The following is a 14,985-nucleotide window of genomic DNA, read 5'->3' as shown; positions in this document are numbered from 1 at the left end:
AAAAAAAAAAAAAAAAAGAACAAAAGAACTTTTCACCTGCTACATTTTATGTAATTTCATAATCTTATTTAAGTCTTACAATGCTCCAGTGAGGCAAGCAATAATATCCCCTTTTCACAAATGAGAAAACCAAAGAAGGACGACTTCTATACCGTCCAGCTACTCTACTGACCCTAAACTGTCATGCAGCTTTGTCGTCATCACTAACTCAGTGGCCCTCCAGATGGGGAAAGACAAAGACAACGTCAACTACCATGCTTTGGTCTGGTACCCTATGTGAGCAAGGGTATTGTGCCCAGGAACAGAAAAGCAAGGGGAAGCTTTTTGTTTCCTACCCCTTCCTCTTAGCTATCTCAGAGCTGTTTTATGATCTCCCCTACCAAAAAATTCACTCAGAACTAAGTCAATCATCAGTAATTACCTCCTCTTTCTCTCTCTGACTCCCTCTGATTAGTTCCTCTGCTTGTTAACCAGCAGAAACAGGCAGGCAAAGAAAAAGATTTCAAAATACTCTCTATTTTCCCCACCCCTTCTTTCTCATTTTTTGTCTCCACTCCTTTCTATTGTAGATGCTAATAAGAGAAATAGAAAGAATCACCAAGTGGGAGAAGAGTTTTTAAATATTCCAGGTTAAGCAATCCCCGGGTTCCTGTTTCTGCCATCACTACTGGAGTTTTAGTGGCCATTGTAACACACGTATAGCATGTACATGTAACCATGTGGAAAACATAAGATAGAGACAGAATTTGCAGACATGAATAGCACTGAGCAAAGAGGGAGTGTTACATAAAACTCCTGAGGAGGAAGTCAGGTAAAGCGTGTTCCAGTTCCTGGTGCATCGGGAACTAGCTGTGAACCTAGGGTGCATATCATGCAACTCTCTGAAGTTCAGGTTTCTCCTTCATCGAATAAAACGGTAACTAACCCCTGCCCCACCACCCCTCTCCCTAGCCGGTGGCTGTGAAAAATCCAATGAGACTGGCATGTGAAAGTGCTTGTCAAAACTTCAAGGGGCTATGTAAATATACCACCATCATTAATTCTCAGCTTTTGTCCTGCTGCTCCTCGGGCCCAAACTGTCGGTAAAATGCAGCCATTCTTTAAACTCAGGCAGCAAGAAATGGCCTCTGAGGTTTCTTTCTTCCTTTGCTCTTTGGGTTCTTCACCAAGAATGCATCACTGAAGAACTTCTAGCTGGTTTTGCACCCATCTCATGGTTGAAACATAAAGCTACCTTTACATTCACTGTTCCCCACCAGCGAGTGTCTGCGAGTTCCCCTTTGCCCTTCCATATCCTTGCCAGCCATTTCTCAGTCCAACAGCAACGGCTTTCCTGGGTCCAGAAGTCCCTTGGTCTCCCACTTCGGTGGCTCTCTATTCCGATGCCACTCCTCTGCACTGCAGTAAGCCCCCAGTTATAAATGACTTACCTGCTGGCCATCATTTTAATGTAAATGGATTTTAAAAAGCAGCAAAGGAATATATTTTCATTTGGAGTTAAAGCATCCATTTTTTACTTGAGTTGGAGCCTGGTCTAGGAGAGACGGCAGAAGAATGGCTCCGAGGCTAATAGAGTTAACGATTATGATGGAGATCCCACGAGCGGCCGATATTTCACTTGCAGCCACCTCAATCCCAGCTTCGCTGCCTGTAGTACTTTCTTTTTTTTTCCCAGACACTTCCATTAACACCCACCGCGTATGATGGAACCATTATGATAATATCTCTGCTTTCAGCAGCCTCGATTGGTCTTGACACATTATCACCCTAAGAGCTCAGCCACGTCGCGCTAAGTCCTATTTATAATAACCCTTGGCAAGAGCCACCAAAATAAAACCCGGTACTTATGGGCCACCTTTCATCTGAGGAAATCAGAAAGCTTTACAAGCTTAATTAAGCTTCAGCATCTATCTGACTGATGAGCTGTGCAGGGCCTTGGGAAGCCGAGGAGGAACAGAATCGCTAATTGCGCGCTGGATGAAGCTCTGGGCGGTGATGAAGGGCAAAAATCAACAAAGCCAGCGAGAGTCACCTCTTTTAGTGGGAAATGTTTGCTGAGTGAATTTCTTCAGGGTGGGTTGAGACAAACAATCGTAGGTTAGCGACGAAGGGGCCGTGGAGAGACTCCATCTAGGGAGGAGGTGCCCGAGATTTGTTCCTTTTATCAAAAGAGGATTAAGCTAATCCCACATACTCAAGTGCTTTCAAGGATGAAGAAACTGAGCTCCTGAAAGATGTAGTGATCTGCCCGTGGGCACATGGCTGCTGGGTTCTTACACCGCTTCCCCTGCTTGTCCGAAGGTCCCTTTCCACCTCCCCCTCACAGACTCTGGACCTGCCAACCTCCCCTTGCTGTTCAAGACTCATCTTAACATCTGACTCCTTGGTGGAGCCTTCCTGGACTTCTCTGGAAAATTGGTTGCTCCCTAGTCTATGCTCCTGTGTGCTTTCTTTTTCCATAGTAGCTACAGCAATTGATATTTGTTGAGCACTTAGTAAGTGCTTAAGGTACATCTCATCCATACAATAATGAGGCAGGAACAGTTATCACCTCCATTATACAGATGCGTTAACAGGCCCAGAGAGGTTATGTGACTTTCCCAAGATGGCACAGCCCACAAGGGCAAGACTCAGCCTGGCTGCAGAGCACATGTTCCAAAAACACTAAATCATACTTCCTCCCCAGTAGCCCAGCTGCGATGGAAGAGATCTGTTTACATGTCTGCCTCCCTTTCTAGTTTGTAAGCTCCAATGTGAGAGGGTATATCGTTTAGGAACTTTTTGGCTACAAACAACAGGAAACCCCAACTCATCGTGGGTTAAACCACAAGGGAAGTCTAGAGGAGGGGTGGCCCCAGAGTTTATTCACTTGAGGGCTTAGTGACATCAGCAAGGGCCCAGGTTCCTTCCATCTTTCTGTTCTGCTACCCCAATTGTGTGGACTTAGTTCCCCTTGCAGTTCCCCATCCAGACCTGAACCATGTAGAAAAGGTGCCATATTTTTCTTGTGTCTCTGTAACAGTACTGACATCTTTTCCAGACACCTCCGACTGGACTTCTCCTCAAGTTCATTGGCCAGAATATGGTGGCACATGCCTATGCTTTAAGCAATCACTGGCAAGGGATTGAAAGCACCATGACTGGTTTAGCCCAATCAGGATTCAGCCTCCATTCAAGGACGGAGGCACAAAGGAGGAAGACAGAGACCTGCCAAGGAGGAGGAAGGGAAGGAGGAGGGTGAAGAGATGGCAACCAATGTTCCCTGATGCAGACATTACAAAGAGAAGAAATGTGATGCCCGATCACTTACTGCCCACTCCTTTGGCCTTTGGCATGTGGGCGATAAATATCTGTTGAACTAAATTATAGTAGAGAAAGAAATTCATGTCCCCAAATGCCCAGTTCAGAATTCTTACCATCATACTCTGTAACCAGGAGTGAAACATGGGTTGGCAACTACTCTAAAATTTGCTAAATTAATTCACCAGTGCTCCAACCTTTAGATTCTAGTCTTTAACACGAGGTCTGCAGGAACCTTTTTAAAAGTACATCCAGAACAGAGCTAGATGGAATAAAAAGAATCATAAAAATGTTAGTCTCATCACAATTTAAAGGGTTCATGTCAACCTTGACTTTCTTTCCAGAAACACAATGTGTTCTTAAAAGTGGGACTCATTCAGGTGGACAGGTTAATTGTATTCAAAGACTATTACATTTCTTCACCTCCTTCTACCTCACCAGTAGGATTTACCTGGAACCAGATGTGAATATACCTGCCCTTGACAGCCAGGTATATGAGGATGGAATAAGTTAAGCTATTCTTTGAAGACCCGGATCATGGTCAAATAGAAATACCAAGAAAAGGAAAATGATCCTCAAGGAGAAAAATAATGTACCCTTGGGGAGAAAAGATGGGGAAGAGGGAGAGTCTTAGTTCAGGCTGCTATAACAGAATACCATAGTCTGGGTGGCTTAAAAAACAAACAGTTATTTCTAAAAGTCCAAGATCAAGGTACCAGGAGATTTGGTGTCTAGTGAGGGTGCTCTTCCTGGTTCATAGGTAGCAGCCTTCTTGCTGTGTCTCCACATGGCAGAAAGAGAGCTAGAAGATTCCTGGGGTCTCTTTTCTAAGGGCACTAATCTCAATTATGAGGGCTCCACCCTCATGATTTAATTAGCTCCCAAAGGCCCCACCTCCTAATGCCATCACACTGGGGGTTAAGATTTCAACATATGAGTTGGGGTCAGAGGGGGAAACAAACACTCAATCCATCACAGGAAGACACAAATAATAAAACTACAGCCCAGGAGGCTAGAAAACTACCCACAGTCAAACACTAATGGCCAATGTAGGAGTCATACCAAGTTTCAAGGTGTATTACACTCCTCTCTGACATCTTTTTTCCCTTCTCTTCCTTTTTGTAGAAGCATCTGGAAGGATACATTTGGGGGCCTCCATCTTTGCGAGGGGCTTGTAACTTGGTAGACCCAGAAAGGTCAGGCTTGAAGAAGGCAGAGTAGTGAGAGGAAGCCAGGATCTGTCTGCCCGAGGCTGGCTGAAGGCTCTGGGCTTTTAACAAGAGTGGCACTGAGAACTGGAAGAGGCCAGCTGGTCCAGCTCCATGGGGAAGGAAATTGTGAAATTGTCAGGGAAGACACACACGTGGCGCATAAAGAAGGTGCATCGAGCTGGAACACCCACCTGTATTAGGTATCTCAAGCCCCAAGTGAGGCTTGGTGGAGGACAGCAACAGGTAAAGGAAGAGATCTCCATCTGGGCAGTGAAACAGTAAAACAGGAAGGAAAAAGAACAAAAACTATAATAATAGTGAACACTTAGATGGTCTTTTAAACACTTTAAATATAAGGACTAATTTAATCATCACAATAATAAGGTTACTATTACTAGTAATAATTAGATATCATATAATTATTATAATTATTATTACTAATACTAGTAATACTATTATTATTGCGTTTTACAGATGTGCAAACTAAGGCACAGAGAGGTGAAGTAACTTACTCAAGGTCACACACCTGCTAAGTGGCAGGACTGGGTTTCAAACTTAGAGAATCGGGCTTTAGAGTTCACACTCTTAACCATTTCACTTAGTAGCAACCCCGGAGAACATTTCAAAGCAAAATTTCATCTGAGTTGACTCTATCTTGATTTAATGCAATAATTTTTATACCTGACATTCCCCCAGCAGTTTATAATTTATAAGGGGTTTTGACTCCATCATTCTGGAATCTCAGCCCTGCCACTTCCTTGCTGTATGATGACTTCAGGGCAGTTACTGGCTAAACTTCAGCTTTCCCATTTGTAAAGTGGGGACAACAATAATACTTGCTAGGAACTTTAGACGAGATAAAGCACATGCAGGACTCAGCCCCACACCAAGCCCAGAATAAGCAAACTCAGTGTTTCCTGCCCCTATTGTTATTATTATTAATATTTCACTTGAGCTTCGTAACAACCCTGTGAGTTAGGTAGGATTTATTAACCTCATTTCTCAGGTTTAGAAACTAAAACTCATAGAAGGTAAATAACTAGCCCAAGGAACAAGCTAGAAACTTGTAATGCCAGGACTTGGAAATTCTTCCAACTCTAACCCTCCTCCCCTGCTCCTAGCCCTCAACTCCGACTCCTCTCTTTTCCCCTGGAGGCACCGTTATATGAACCAGATCATTCTTCAAACAGGACTGCAGGAAAGTTTGAAGATATTGTAAGTCCAGGCTTGGGAGTATTAACAAAGTCTGAAAGGTACAAACAGATTCCAGTTTAGGGACAGGTGAGCAACATCTCATCCCCAAGCAAATGCCAGAAGGGACTGAGGTTACATGTTGTGGTTAACTATGCTATCCCAAAGAGCCACAGTGGTTTGCCCGTGGGTGTCCACGGGTCGGGAAGTAAAGGAGAATGGGAATGTTTTTATCTAACAGGTAAACAGAGGAGTGTTTTTAAAAACTATCTAAAATAATCAAATATCACTTTAAAACTGCATTCTGCTTTGGGAGTATGTGCGTATGTGTTTATTCCTTTGGTTTTCAGTAATTCTGCATTTCAATTAACTTGTTAAAGTTTCTATTAGTGTATCCTGTTCCGGGACATGGTGCATTCAATCCTTCGGCTACAGGCAAAGGGCTGTTCAAAGACAAAGTTGGTCCACCTTCTGCAGTGTAAGATCTCAGCCAACTTCTTTAAGCCTCAAATTTTTCATCACTACTGAGAATATGATTCGGAAATTCCAGGATTTGGGGTATCTGGGTTTGAAGCCAGTCTTTCCAGCCTGGAAGTTATGTGCTTCCCCCCATACCCATTATGCAGAGCCCTCATCCATGTTTTATTCCTTTTGAAATTAATGAAAAGCCTTATCTTGTACCCCTTTGTTTAAAAAAAAAAAAAACCTGGATACATGCTTCTTGCAGAGCTTCATCTCATTAACATTTCAATAACTTATTCAGCAACTTGTTATTGAATACCCACTAAGTGCCAGGCGTCGTGCCCAGGCAGCCATAAAACAATGGACAAGACTGACTCCCTGTGAAGTTTACAATGAAGGATCCCTGGTAGTTATTTACAGCTTTTGCGAACAGCCAAAACGACAGAGACACCAACTACTTAGCATTTCCCCATAACCCCTAGGACACAGCCATAGTAGCCATTTAATATTCTTAGAGTTTAACCTAAACAATAAATTGTCCACTTAAAAATATATACACTTTTCTCTAATTAGAGGATATTCTACTTATGCCCACAAGGTGGAGATCTTGCTTGTAGTTTGCCCAAACTAAAAGCGCTGCATTTAAAATACATATATTTAATATACCAGTAGAATTTAAACTAAAAGACAAAAATTAAATTTAACTTATTGGGTGCTTATTTAGTGTAGTACACTATGTTAGGTGGGATAAGAAATAAAAACTTGTTAAGACCCCGTCCCTGCCTGCTAGGGAAAGATGGGAGGAGGGAGCTTGCAAAGGCCAGGAAGATAATACCTTTTAATGAATTAATATAGTTTGATGTAACCATATGGGAGCCATAGTAATCTCATTATCAGATAAAAGCTGTAAAAAGGCATGGTATAGCCACCATGTGGTTGGGAATAGGTTCAACAAAGACCCCACATTTCAGCCAATGTGTACTTACCACACCAGTGAAGACATTCGAAGGTACACTGGGTCAAGGACGGAAGGCCCCAGATGTGATCTTTTGATGCCTCTGCTCAGCCACAAACATCAGAGTGTCTGGTCTATAATTCTAGAACATTCATTCTTTGGAGAATAAAGTATAATCAGTGCCAGCAGATGAGGTGGTACAGTTGAAAACCCTCATGTGCACCCAATGGAGGGAGAAAAGAAACGTGTAAGAAACAGGTTTCGAACTCTGGCTTTCAGGAGGTAGATCCCACCACCCCGCACCCCCCAGCTTTGTCTAACCTGGGAATCTCAGTTTGGATCTGGGACACGCTCTCTTGCAGAGAGGGCAGGGAGAGGGCCCATTTGCATCTGAAGAGTTTTCCTGGGAGATCAAACCCAAAGGTGGCTGGAAAATGTGCTAGGGGTTTTGTTTGGTTTTTGTTTTGTTTTGTTTGCTTCTTCACCACCTCCTTACCATTTTTTTCCCTTAAACCATTAAGCCAGTAAATCAACTGCAACATGGGGTTTCTTTTTTCTTTCATTTATTTAATTGAAAATCACATTTGAGGGATAAAATGACTGGTTAGATGACAGTAAGTTTAAAAATTGGGAATGCTGACTTGATAAAAATATTGAACATTCTCGATGGAGGGAAAATCAAGTGGCGTGCGGCGAGGAGACCCGAGTTTGACTTTTAGCTTTTCTACTTGCTAATTGTGGGATCTTGAGCAAGACACACCCCTTCTCCATGCCTCAGTTTCTTCACGGGCAAAACAGTATCATTTATTTTTGAGAAATCATCCCTGACATCTCTCTCCCCCACACGAGGTCGGATCCCAGGCTATCTCTAAGCAGCAACCCGAACGTCCCACTGGAAGGTAAACTCCGTGAGCACTGGGCCCCGGATCTGCGGATTTTACTGCTCGTGGGACCACAACCGAGGGCAGTAGCTTTGTTGAACGGATGCACGAGTGAATGGGAGCTGGCCAAGGTGCTCCACACGCGCGTGCACAGCGAGGTTTACTTCCTCGTGAGTCCCTTGGGAAAGGCGGAGCGGCCAACCTCAAAGCTCCCGAGTCCGCAGTGGCTGGTGGTAGTGAGCGTGCTCCGAAAAGGGGGTGTCGGTTCAAAGTTGTGGCTACAGACGGTTCCTTTCCCTGCTGGAGTCACATCCTCTGTGGCTCGGAAAGATTCCCAGGGATTTACATAAGGCCGAGTGAATCACCCCGTCAAAAACCGGAGAAAGCAAAGGGGCCCGCCCTGATTCTCGCCCAGCGGAGCCCGGAGCGCAGTGGGGACCTGCCCGAAGTTTGCCGGAGACCAGGCGCAGGGACCCGGCGACCACCGCACCCCGCGAGGGCCCAGGGCGCGTCCCTCCCGCGCGGCCCGGGACGCCGGCTCTGCGCCGCCTCCTCCGACGCCCCCGCGCGGGCGCGGCCAGTCCAGCTTCCTCCCGGCCCCTAAGTCCCCGGCCGAGTGTGGGGCCGCCTCTCCCTCCTGGAAGGAGCCATCGCCGCTTTAAGGGGAAGAGGAGGGGAAGGGGGCGGGGGGAGCGGGGGCGGGGAGCAGCGGCGGAGGAGGGGGAGGGGGATCCCCCTCACTCCCACGTGGTCCGGGCGCCTGTGAATCGCGCCCACCGGAGGGTCTCACAGCGAAATACAAAAGCAGCTGGGAAGCGGCGGCGAGGCGAGTTCCCAGCGCCGGGCGGAGCGCCGGACAGAGCCCCGCAGCGCCCGGCGGCCGCGATGGGGCTGAGGCGCCCGAAGCCCCGGAGCCAACAAGCTGCCGGGCCCGCCTCGCCGCCGGGACCCGGGTGCCTGGGCTCGGCTTGAAGCGGCGGCGGCGGCGGCGGCGGCGGCACCGGTGCGGCCGCGGGAGCATGGGCAGGAGGATGCGGGGCGCCGCCGCCACCGCGGGGCTCTGGCTGCTGGCGCTGGGCTCGCTGCTGGCGCTGTGGGGCGGGCTCCTGCCGCCGCGGACAGAGCTACCCGCTTCCCCGCCGCCCGAAGACCGACTCCCACGGCGCGCGGCCAGGAGCGGCGGCCCCGCGCCCGCTCCTCGCTTCCCTCTGCCCCCGCCCCTGGCGTGGGACGCCCGCGGCGGCTCCCTGAAAACTTTCCGGGCGCTGCTCACCCTGGCGGCCGGCGCGGACGGCCCGCCCCGGCAGCCCCTGGGCGAGCGCAGGCGGCACGTGCCAGCCGGGCGGCCCCAGCCGGAGGAGCCCGCCGCGGTGCACGGGGGCGTCTTCTGGAGCCGAGGCCTGGAGGAGCAGGTGCCCCGGGGCTTTTCGGAGGCCCAGGCGGCGGCGTGGCTGGAGATGGCGCGAGGCGCCCGGGTGGTGGCCCTGGAGCGCGGGGGCTGCGGGCGCAGCTCCAATCGACTGGCCCGCTTTGCCGACGGCACCCGCGCCTGTGTGCGATATGGCATCAACCCGGAGCAGATCCAGGGCGAGGTCCTGTCCTACTACCTGGCGCGCCTGCTGGGCCTCCAGCGCCACGTGCCGCCGCTGGCACTGGCCCGGGTGGAGGCGCGCGGCGCGCAGTGGTTGCAGGTGCAGGAGGAGCTACGCGCAGCACACTGGACCGAGGGCAGCGTAGTGAGCCTGACGCGCTGGCTTCCCAACCTCACCGACGTGGTGGTGCCCGCGCCCTGGCGCTCGGAGGACGGCCGTCTGCGGCCCCTGCGCGACGCCGGGGGCGAGCTGGCCAACCTCAGCCAGGCGGAGCTGGTGGACCTGGTACAATGGACCGACTTGATCCTTTTCGACTACCTGACAGCCAACTTCGACCGGCTCGTAAGCAACCTCTTTAGCCTGCAGTGGGACCCGCGCGTCATGCAGCGCGCCACGAGCAACCTGCACCGCGGTCCCGGCGGGGCGCTGGTCTTTCTGGACAACGAGGCGGGCTTGGTGCACGGCTACCGGGTGGCAGGCATGTGGGACAAGTATAACGAGCCGCTGTTGCAGTCAGTGTGCGTGTTCCGCGAGCGGACCGCGCGGCGCGTCCTGGAGCTACACCGCGGACAGGACGCGGCGGCCCGGCTACTGCGCCTCTACCGGCGCCACGAGCCTCGCTTCCCCGAGCTGGCCGCGCTCGCCGACCCCCACGCTCAGCTGCTACAGCGCCGCCTCGACTTCCTCGCCAAGCACATTTTGCACTGTAAGACCAAGTACGGCCGCCGGCCGGGGACTTAGCATCACCCGGAGGAACAGAGAGAGACGCTGGACTGGGGTATGGATGGTGGGGGAAGGGCCGTCGCCTCTGCCTCTGCCTGGGACCAGCCAGCCAACGCCCAGCTAGCGGCCCAAGAGTGAAGGTGTATGAAACTTCCGCTTCACCCACCTGCCCCCTTCTTTCAATCTCACGCTATTTCCTTTCAAAGTTCTGGGTGGACGAACTCAACGAGGCGGGAAGTGTAACATTCTCCTCCACCCAGTTTATAAAAGGATTCTTTCCTGTGCCAGCGCGGAGATTGGATCCTAGGAAACTGGTTGCTGGGGTTTGGCCCCCCAGTGGCCGTCCCTGTGGGAGATGCGCCCCATTCTTGGGCCCCCTCGTTCTCTTTCCGAAAAAGGAAAACTTCCGTTTGAGCCGTTGAGCTAATTCTGCAGTTTCCTACCAAATGCAGCGCTGGTGGCCCCGGAGCAGGGCTGTGACATTGGCTGGTGGAGCCCCCTTCCTGTGTTCTCCCTTTGTTCCAGCGCCGACGCGGTGAGATCACTGTTCCAAGCAGGGGAACGGCTCCCCGTAGGACAAAGAGAGCGGGACCTCCAGACTCGGGGGAGCCCTGCCGACCCAGCTAATTTGTGTGACTCATTCCTGATCTCTTGTCATTTGGGCCTGAAGGCTATGAATTCAGGGCCGGCTGTATGCACTGAGTCAAATAATGAATTTTGTCTTCCTCCCCCAACCCCAACCAACCAAAATTTTGACAATGATGATGCTCACGAGAAGAAAAAAAAATCAGTTTCATGCACTTTATTTTGTTTTTATTTTAATTTTTTATTAAAACTTTTTTATTTGACAGAATTTGCCTTCTATGTATATATGTGCATAAAGTGTGGTGTAAATATACTAAACAAACTTATATTTCAATAAAAAGGAGTTTAAAATTTAGAATTTACTTCCTGTGCTTTTAACTTGTTTGGGGTATCTGATGCTCCATCTGCTTTCAGAATAAGCTTTAGGCTTTCTCCCTTGTGGATGTGCTTTTAAAACAAAGGATTCATCAGTTGTGAATACCGAACTTACAGAATTTAACAAAGACGAGCAATTCCCTGTCCTCAGTCAAATGGACCCTAGTGCTGGAAATTTGAGTTCAGCCTAGGATGTGGGGGGAGATGGGAGGAAAGTGTTCTATTTCCTGGCAAATAAAACTTAGATATGAAAGGATTTCAATGTAATATATTCCTTTATTAATCATTTGGCAAATATGATAGAACCAGATGTGGAGACTAAAATATGACAAATGCCCCCTTTTTAAACTTAACAACGGTGGTCACATGTTGCACATTATTTTCAGCATTGTAATTACCATGCATCACAATGTATACAGACAATAAGCTGAGGCCATATTGCAAACAGGTGGAGAAAGTCATAGATTAAGTCTTCTCTTTAATCTCCTGGCATAAATTCTATTGCATTCAGGGGATCCTAATCTCCAACGTCTAGACTCATCCAGTTCTCTGAGGAGATTGTACTGTTTTCTGGGTACTGATAACTGCATGGTCCCCTCTGAGCAGCCACCGGGAGACCATGAAAGTGTACAGGACTTTGCATATGCCATTTGGCCCTTTTCTTTTTTAGGACTTCAAACTTAGAAAGTCTCTTTGGATTTTTTTTTAACCCAGGAGGAGGTGGTTGGTTTTTGTTTTACAGCCCATTGGTGTTTTATTTTGGCATTTTATTTTGTATGTGGGCCCAAGCGATCTTGCCTATTATCTTCCTTTTATTTAATGACCTTTAACTCAAAGCAACTTTTGGTTACAACTTTCATAGTTTTTTATTTGACTTGCATTTGTAAACCTAGGGTTTTATAGACTCATGAAGCTATTAAATCTCTGTGGGTTCCCCTTCTGACTCTGCATTACAAAAGTAGAGTGTAATTTAACTGCTTAATGTCATCCTTAAGTTTTCAGTGCCTTATGCTAAGCCAGTCTTGGCTGAAAAAAAGTCCGTATACTATGGTGTAAGTCATTTTTTCACAATATAGCCACAAAATGTACTGATATTGGCAAATATATCTTTTTTTCAGGACATTTTTAGTGTGAGACCTCATATAATTATACCTTTCAGAAAGAAACATTGTCCATTTCTGATGATTATTTACTATTAATTTGCCACCTAATTTAATGGAGGCCGTTGGAAGAAAAGAATAAATATTCAGCAACTTGTATTTTTTACCTAACATGTTCATGAAGGAAAACAATGAGCAGAAATAAGAAGTTTCACAGATTGCACAGGAAATGGATCCTGACTCCCATGAAGCTTCAGCACTGGTGAGTTCTGGGCCAGCAGCATTCTCTACATTCTTTCTGCACTTCAGTTCCAAGCCCAGACTTGATCATGGTTAACCCAGAGCAAGAAACTGAGCATAAGTTAAATGGCTCTTCTCAGATTCTTTAGTGAACCGTATCTGCCTGTTCAAAAAATAAGTTTCATTACATGGTGGAGTCGTTACGGGAACCAAGACTTAATTACCGAGAATGGGTTTTAACTGTTGCTTATTCCTGGTGGATAATCGGCAGGCTGTGGCACAGAAAGATCGATTAAAGTTTTGCCATGGTCAGTGAAAGCTGCTAGGGACAAATAATTTTTCAAATTAAAAAAAAAATGCAGGCCACGGTGTGATTGGGAAAGAATAACAGGTTCTGCAGGCAGACCATATTTTGCATTCTGTGCCTCCCATTTACCTTTAGCAAGTCATGTAACTTAGTTCCCTCAACTCTGAGATGGAGAATCGATCGGAGTACTGTGGGATTTAAATGTTAACATATAAAACACAACAGACACATAATAGGCACTCCAAAAATAAATAAATAACCTCACTTCCTATTCCTCTTAATTTATTTATTTTTTTTTTTTTTTTTTTTAGAGATGGGATCTCCCCATGTTGCCCAGGGTGGACTGGAACTCCTAGACTTAAGCGATCTCCCACTTCAGCCTCCCTAGTGGCTGGGACTACAGGCACGTGCCACCACATCTGGCCAATTAATTTTTGTGCAGACGGGGTCTCACTATGTTGTCCAGGCTGGTCTCAAACTCCTGGCCTTAGGTGATCATCCCGCCTCGGCTGGGACTGCAGGCATGCACTGCCACACCTGGTGGCCTTATTCCTGTTTCTAAAAAACTCTTGCACTGCTTATGCTTCAGTAAATTTCTATTAATTTTCATCATCAAAGCCAAATCTAGCCGTTTCCAAGTTCAGGATTAGTTTTAGACATGTGGTAATAAATTAATCAATAAATTATTTATTGAGGACCCTCTTCCAGCACTTATGCAGGGCACTAGTTCATAAGGCCAAGGGCACAGGTTTGATCTCCACATGGGTTCCAGTGGGGGGTTTCAGGACCAAAGCAGATTCGATGCACCAAGGCAGCTATACTACAAATATATGAGGGCGGTTTAAATTTTCTTTTTAAAAAGCAGATGGCTTTTTGCAAATCCATCACCACTTCTGGAAAGCTTTGAGAAGTGATGAATCTTTGCAAGAACAATCCTTTTCCCAATTCCTTCTGCCAAGAGAAAGTAGGCAGTTGACCTTTTCTCCCTGGATTTGACTGTTGATTAATTCACTTTGTCAATGACATAGTTCTAAACTCTATAAAGTGTACTCACGCTCCTGTCTTCGAATCAAGAAGAAAAACAAATTATTTTAACACATCTCAACACTTCTCAACCTTCTGCCTACAACTGAAGGTAGGAGAGTCCTCTTAGAAGACCTAGAGGTTGATAATGTGGATTAAATGAGTAAATATTTACAATATTCTAAAAGTAGTGCCTGGCACATAGTAAATGCAACATGTCTGTTTATTAGTGAAGGAGATCATTTCCCCTCTAAGTCAAAACCAGAGGCACCTTGAGTCCCAGGCAGGATCCTCTTTCATAATCCTGCTCTATCTCTGCAGTTATAGAAAACTATCCACAGGCTTCTGTTTTGACTCAGGAGAATCAGCTAGAGTGTGAGTCTGGCAGGAATTACTTAGAGCCCACCGTTGTCAGCTGGTTGTCTTGCTTCTGAGAATGCCCTCTACGTGAGATATCGTAAGTACCCCCCTCTTTTCCACAGAGAGGCTGTAATTCTATTTCTCTTGTGGCTCATTAGCCCCAGGGAGCAGTGAGCCGTGGAACTCTGTCCCTTCTGAGCTACCATGAGCTATCCATGAGTCATGGATCATCCAAGGCTGGGCACTAATTATTTTTCCCTCCACACACCTGCCCCATCCCACAGAACCACTGATCCCAAATGGTAGAAGGACAGTAGGAGTGCTAGAGGAGGAGAAAAGGGAGTCGGTCAGTCCAGAAGCAAGGACATTTCCAGAATACAATAGAATGCCAGCTGCCAGGGGGTACGGAAACCACAGGACGGTGGACTTCCACCCCTAAGCATATTTTGATCATTAGATCGAATGGAAAGGATACTGGGAGTCAGGGACCTAGGCTACTTCCAACTCACTGTGTGACTTGAGAAAGACATTTCCCCTCTCTGGTTCCACTTGTCATACCTGGAACAGGAAAGTATTTGACTAGATTGGTAATTTCCAATTTTTTGGACCAGAACTCACAGTAAGACACACACATTTTACATTGTGACCCAGGACAAACACACACACACGCTCTAACACGA

General features: G+C 47.3%; 1 protein-coding gene across 1 annotated transcript; it reads left to right on the top strand.

The window, feature by feature from the left end:
- The first annotated feature begins 8,563 nt into the window (after nt 1–8,563).
- On the top strand, nt 8,564–11,262 carry FJX1 (four jointed box 1 (Drosophila)). The gene has a single exon (XM_012649602.1). It carries the CDS (start codon nt 9,020–9,022, stop codon nt 10,331–10,333), a length of 1,314 nt encoding a protein of 437 aa, XP_012505056.1. The 5' UTR covers nt 8,564–9,019; the 3' UTR covers nt 10,334–11,262.
- Nucleotides 11,263–14,985: the final 3,723 nt, after the last annotated feature.

Source organism: Propithecus coquereli, unplaced genomic scaffold (genome assembly GCF_000956105.1).
Source record: "Propithecus coquereli isolate 6110/MARCELLA unplaced genomic scaffold, Pcoq_1.0 Scaffold30, whole genome shotgun sequence".
NCBI lineage: Eukaryota > Metazoa > Chordata > Mammalia > Primates > Indriidae > Propithecus > Propithecus coquereli.
This window is presented reverse-complemented; position numbering and strand designations above follow the sequence as displayed.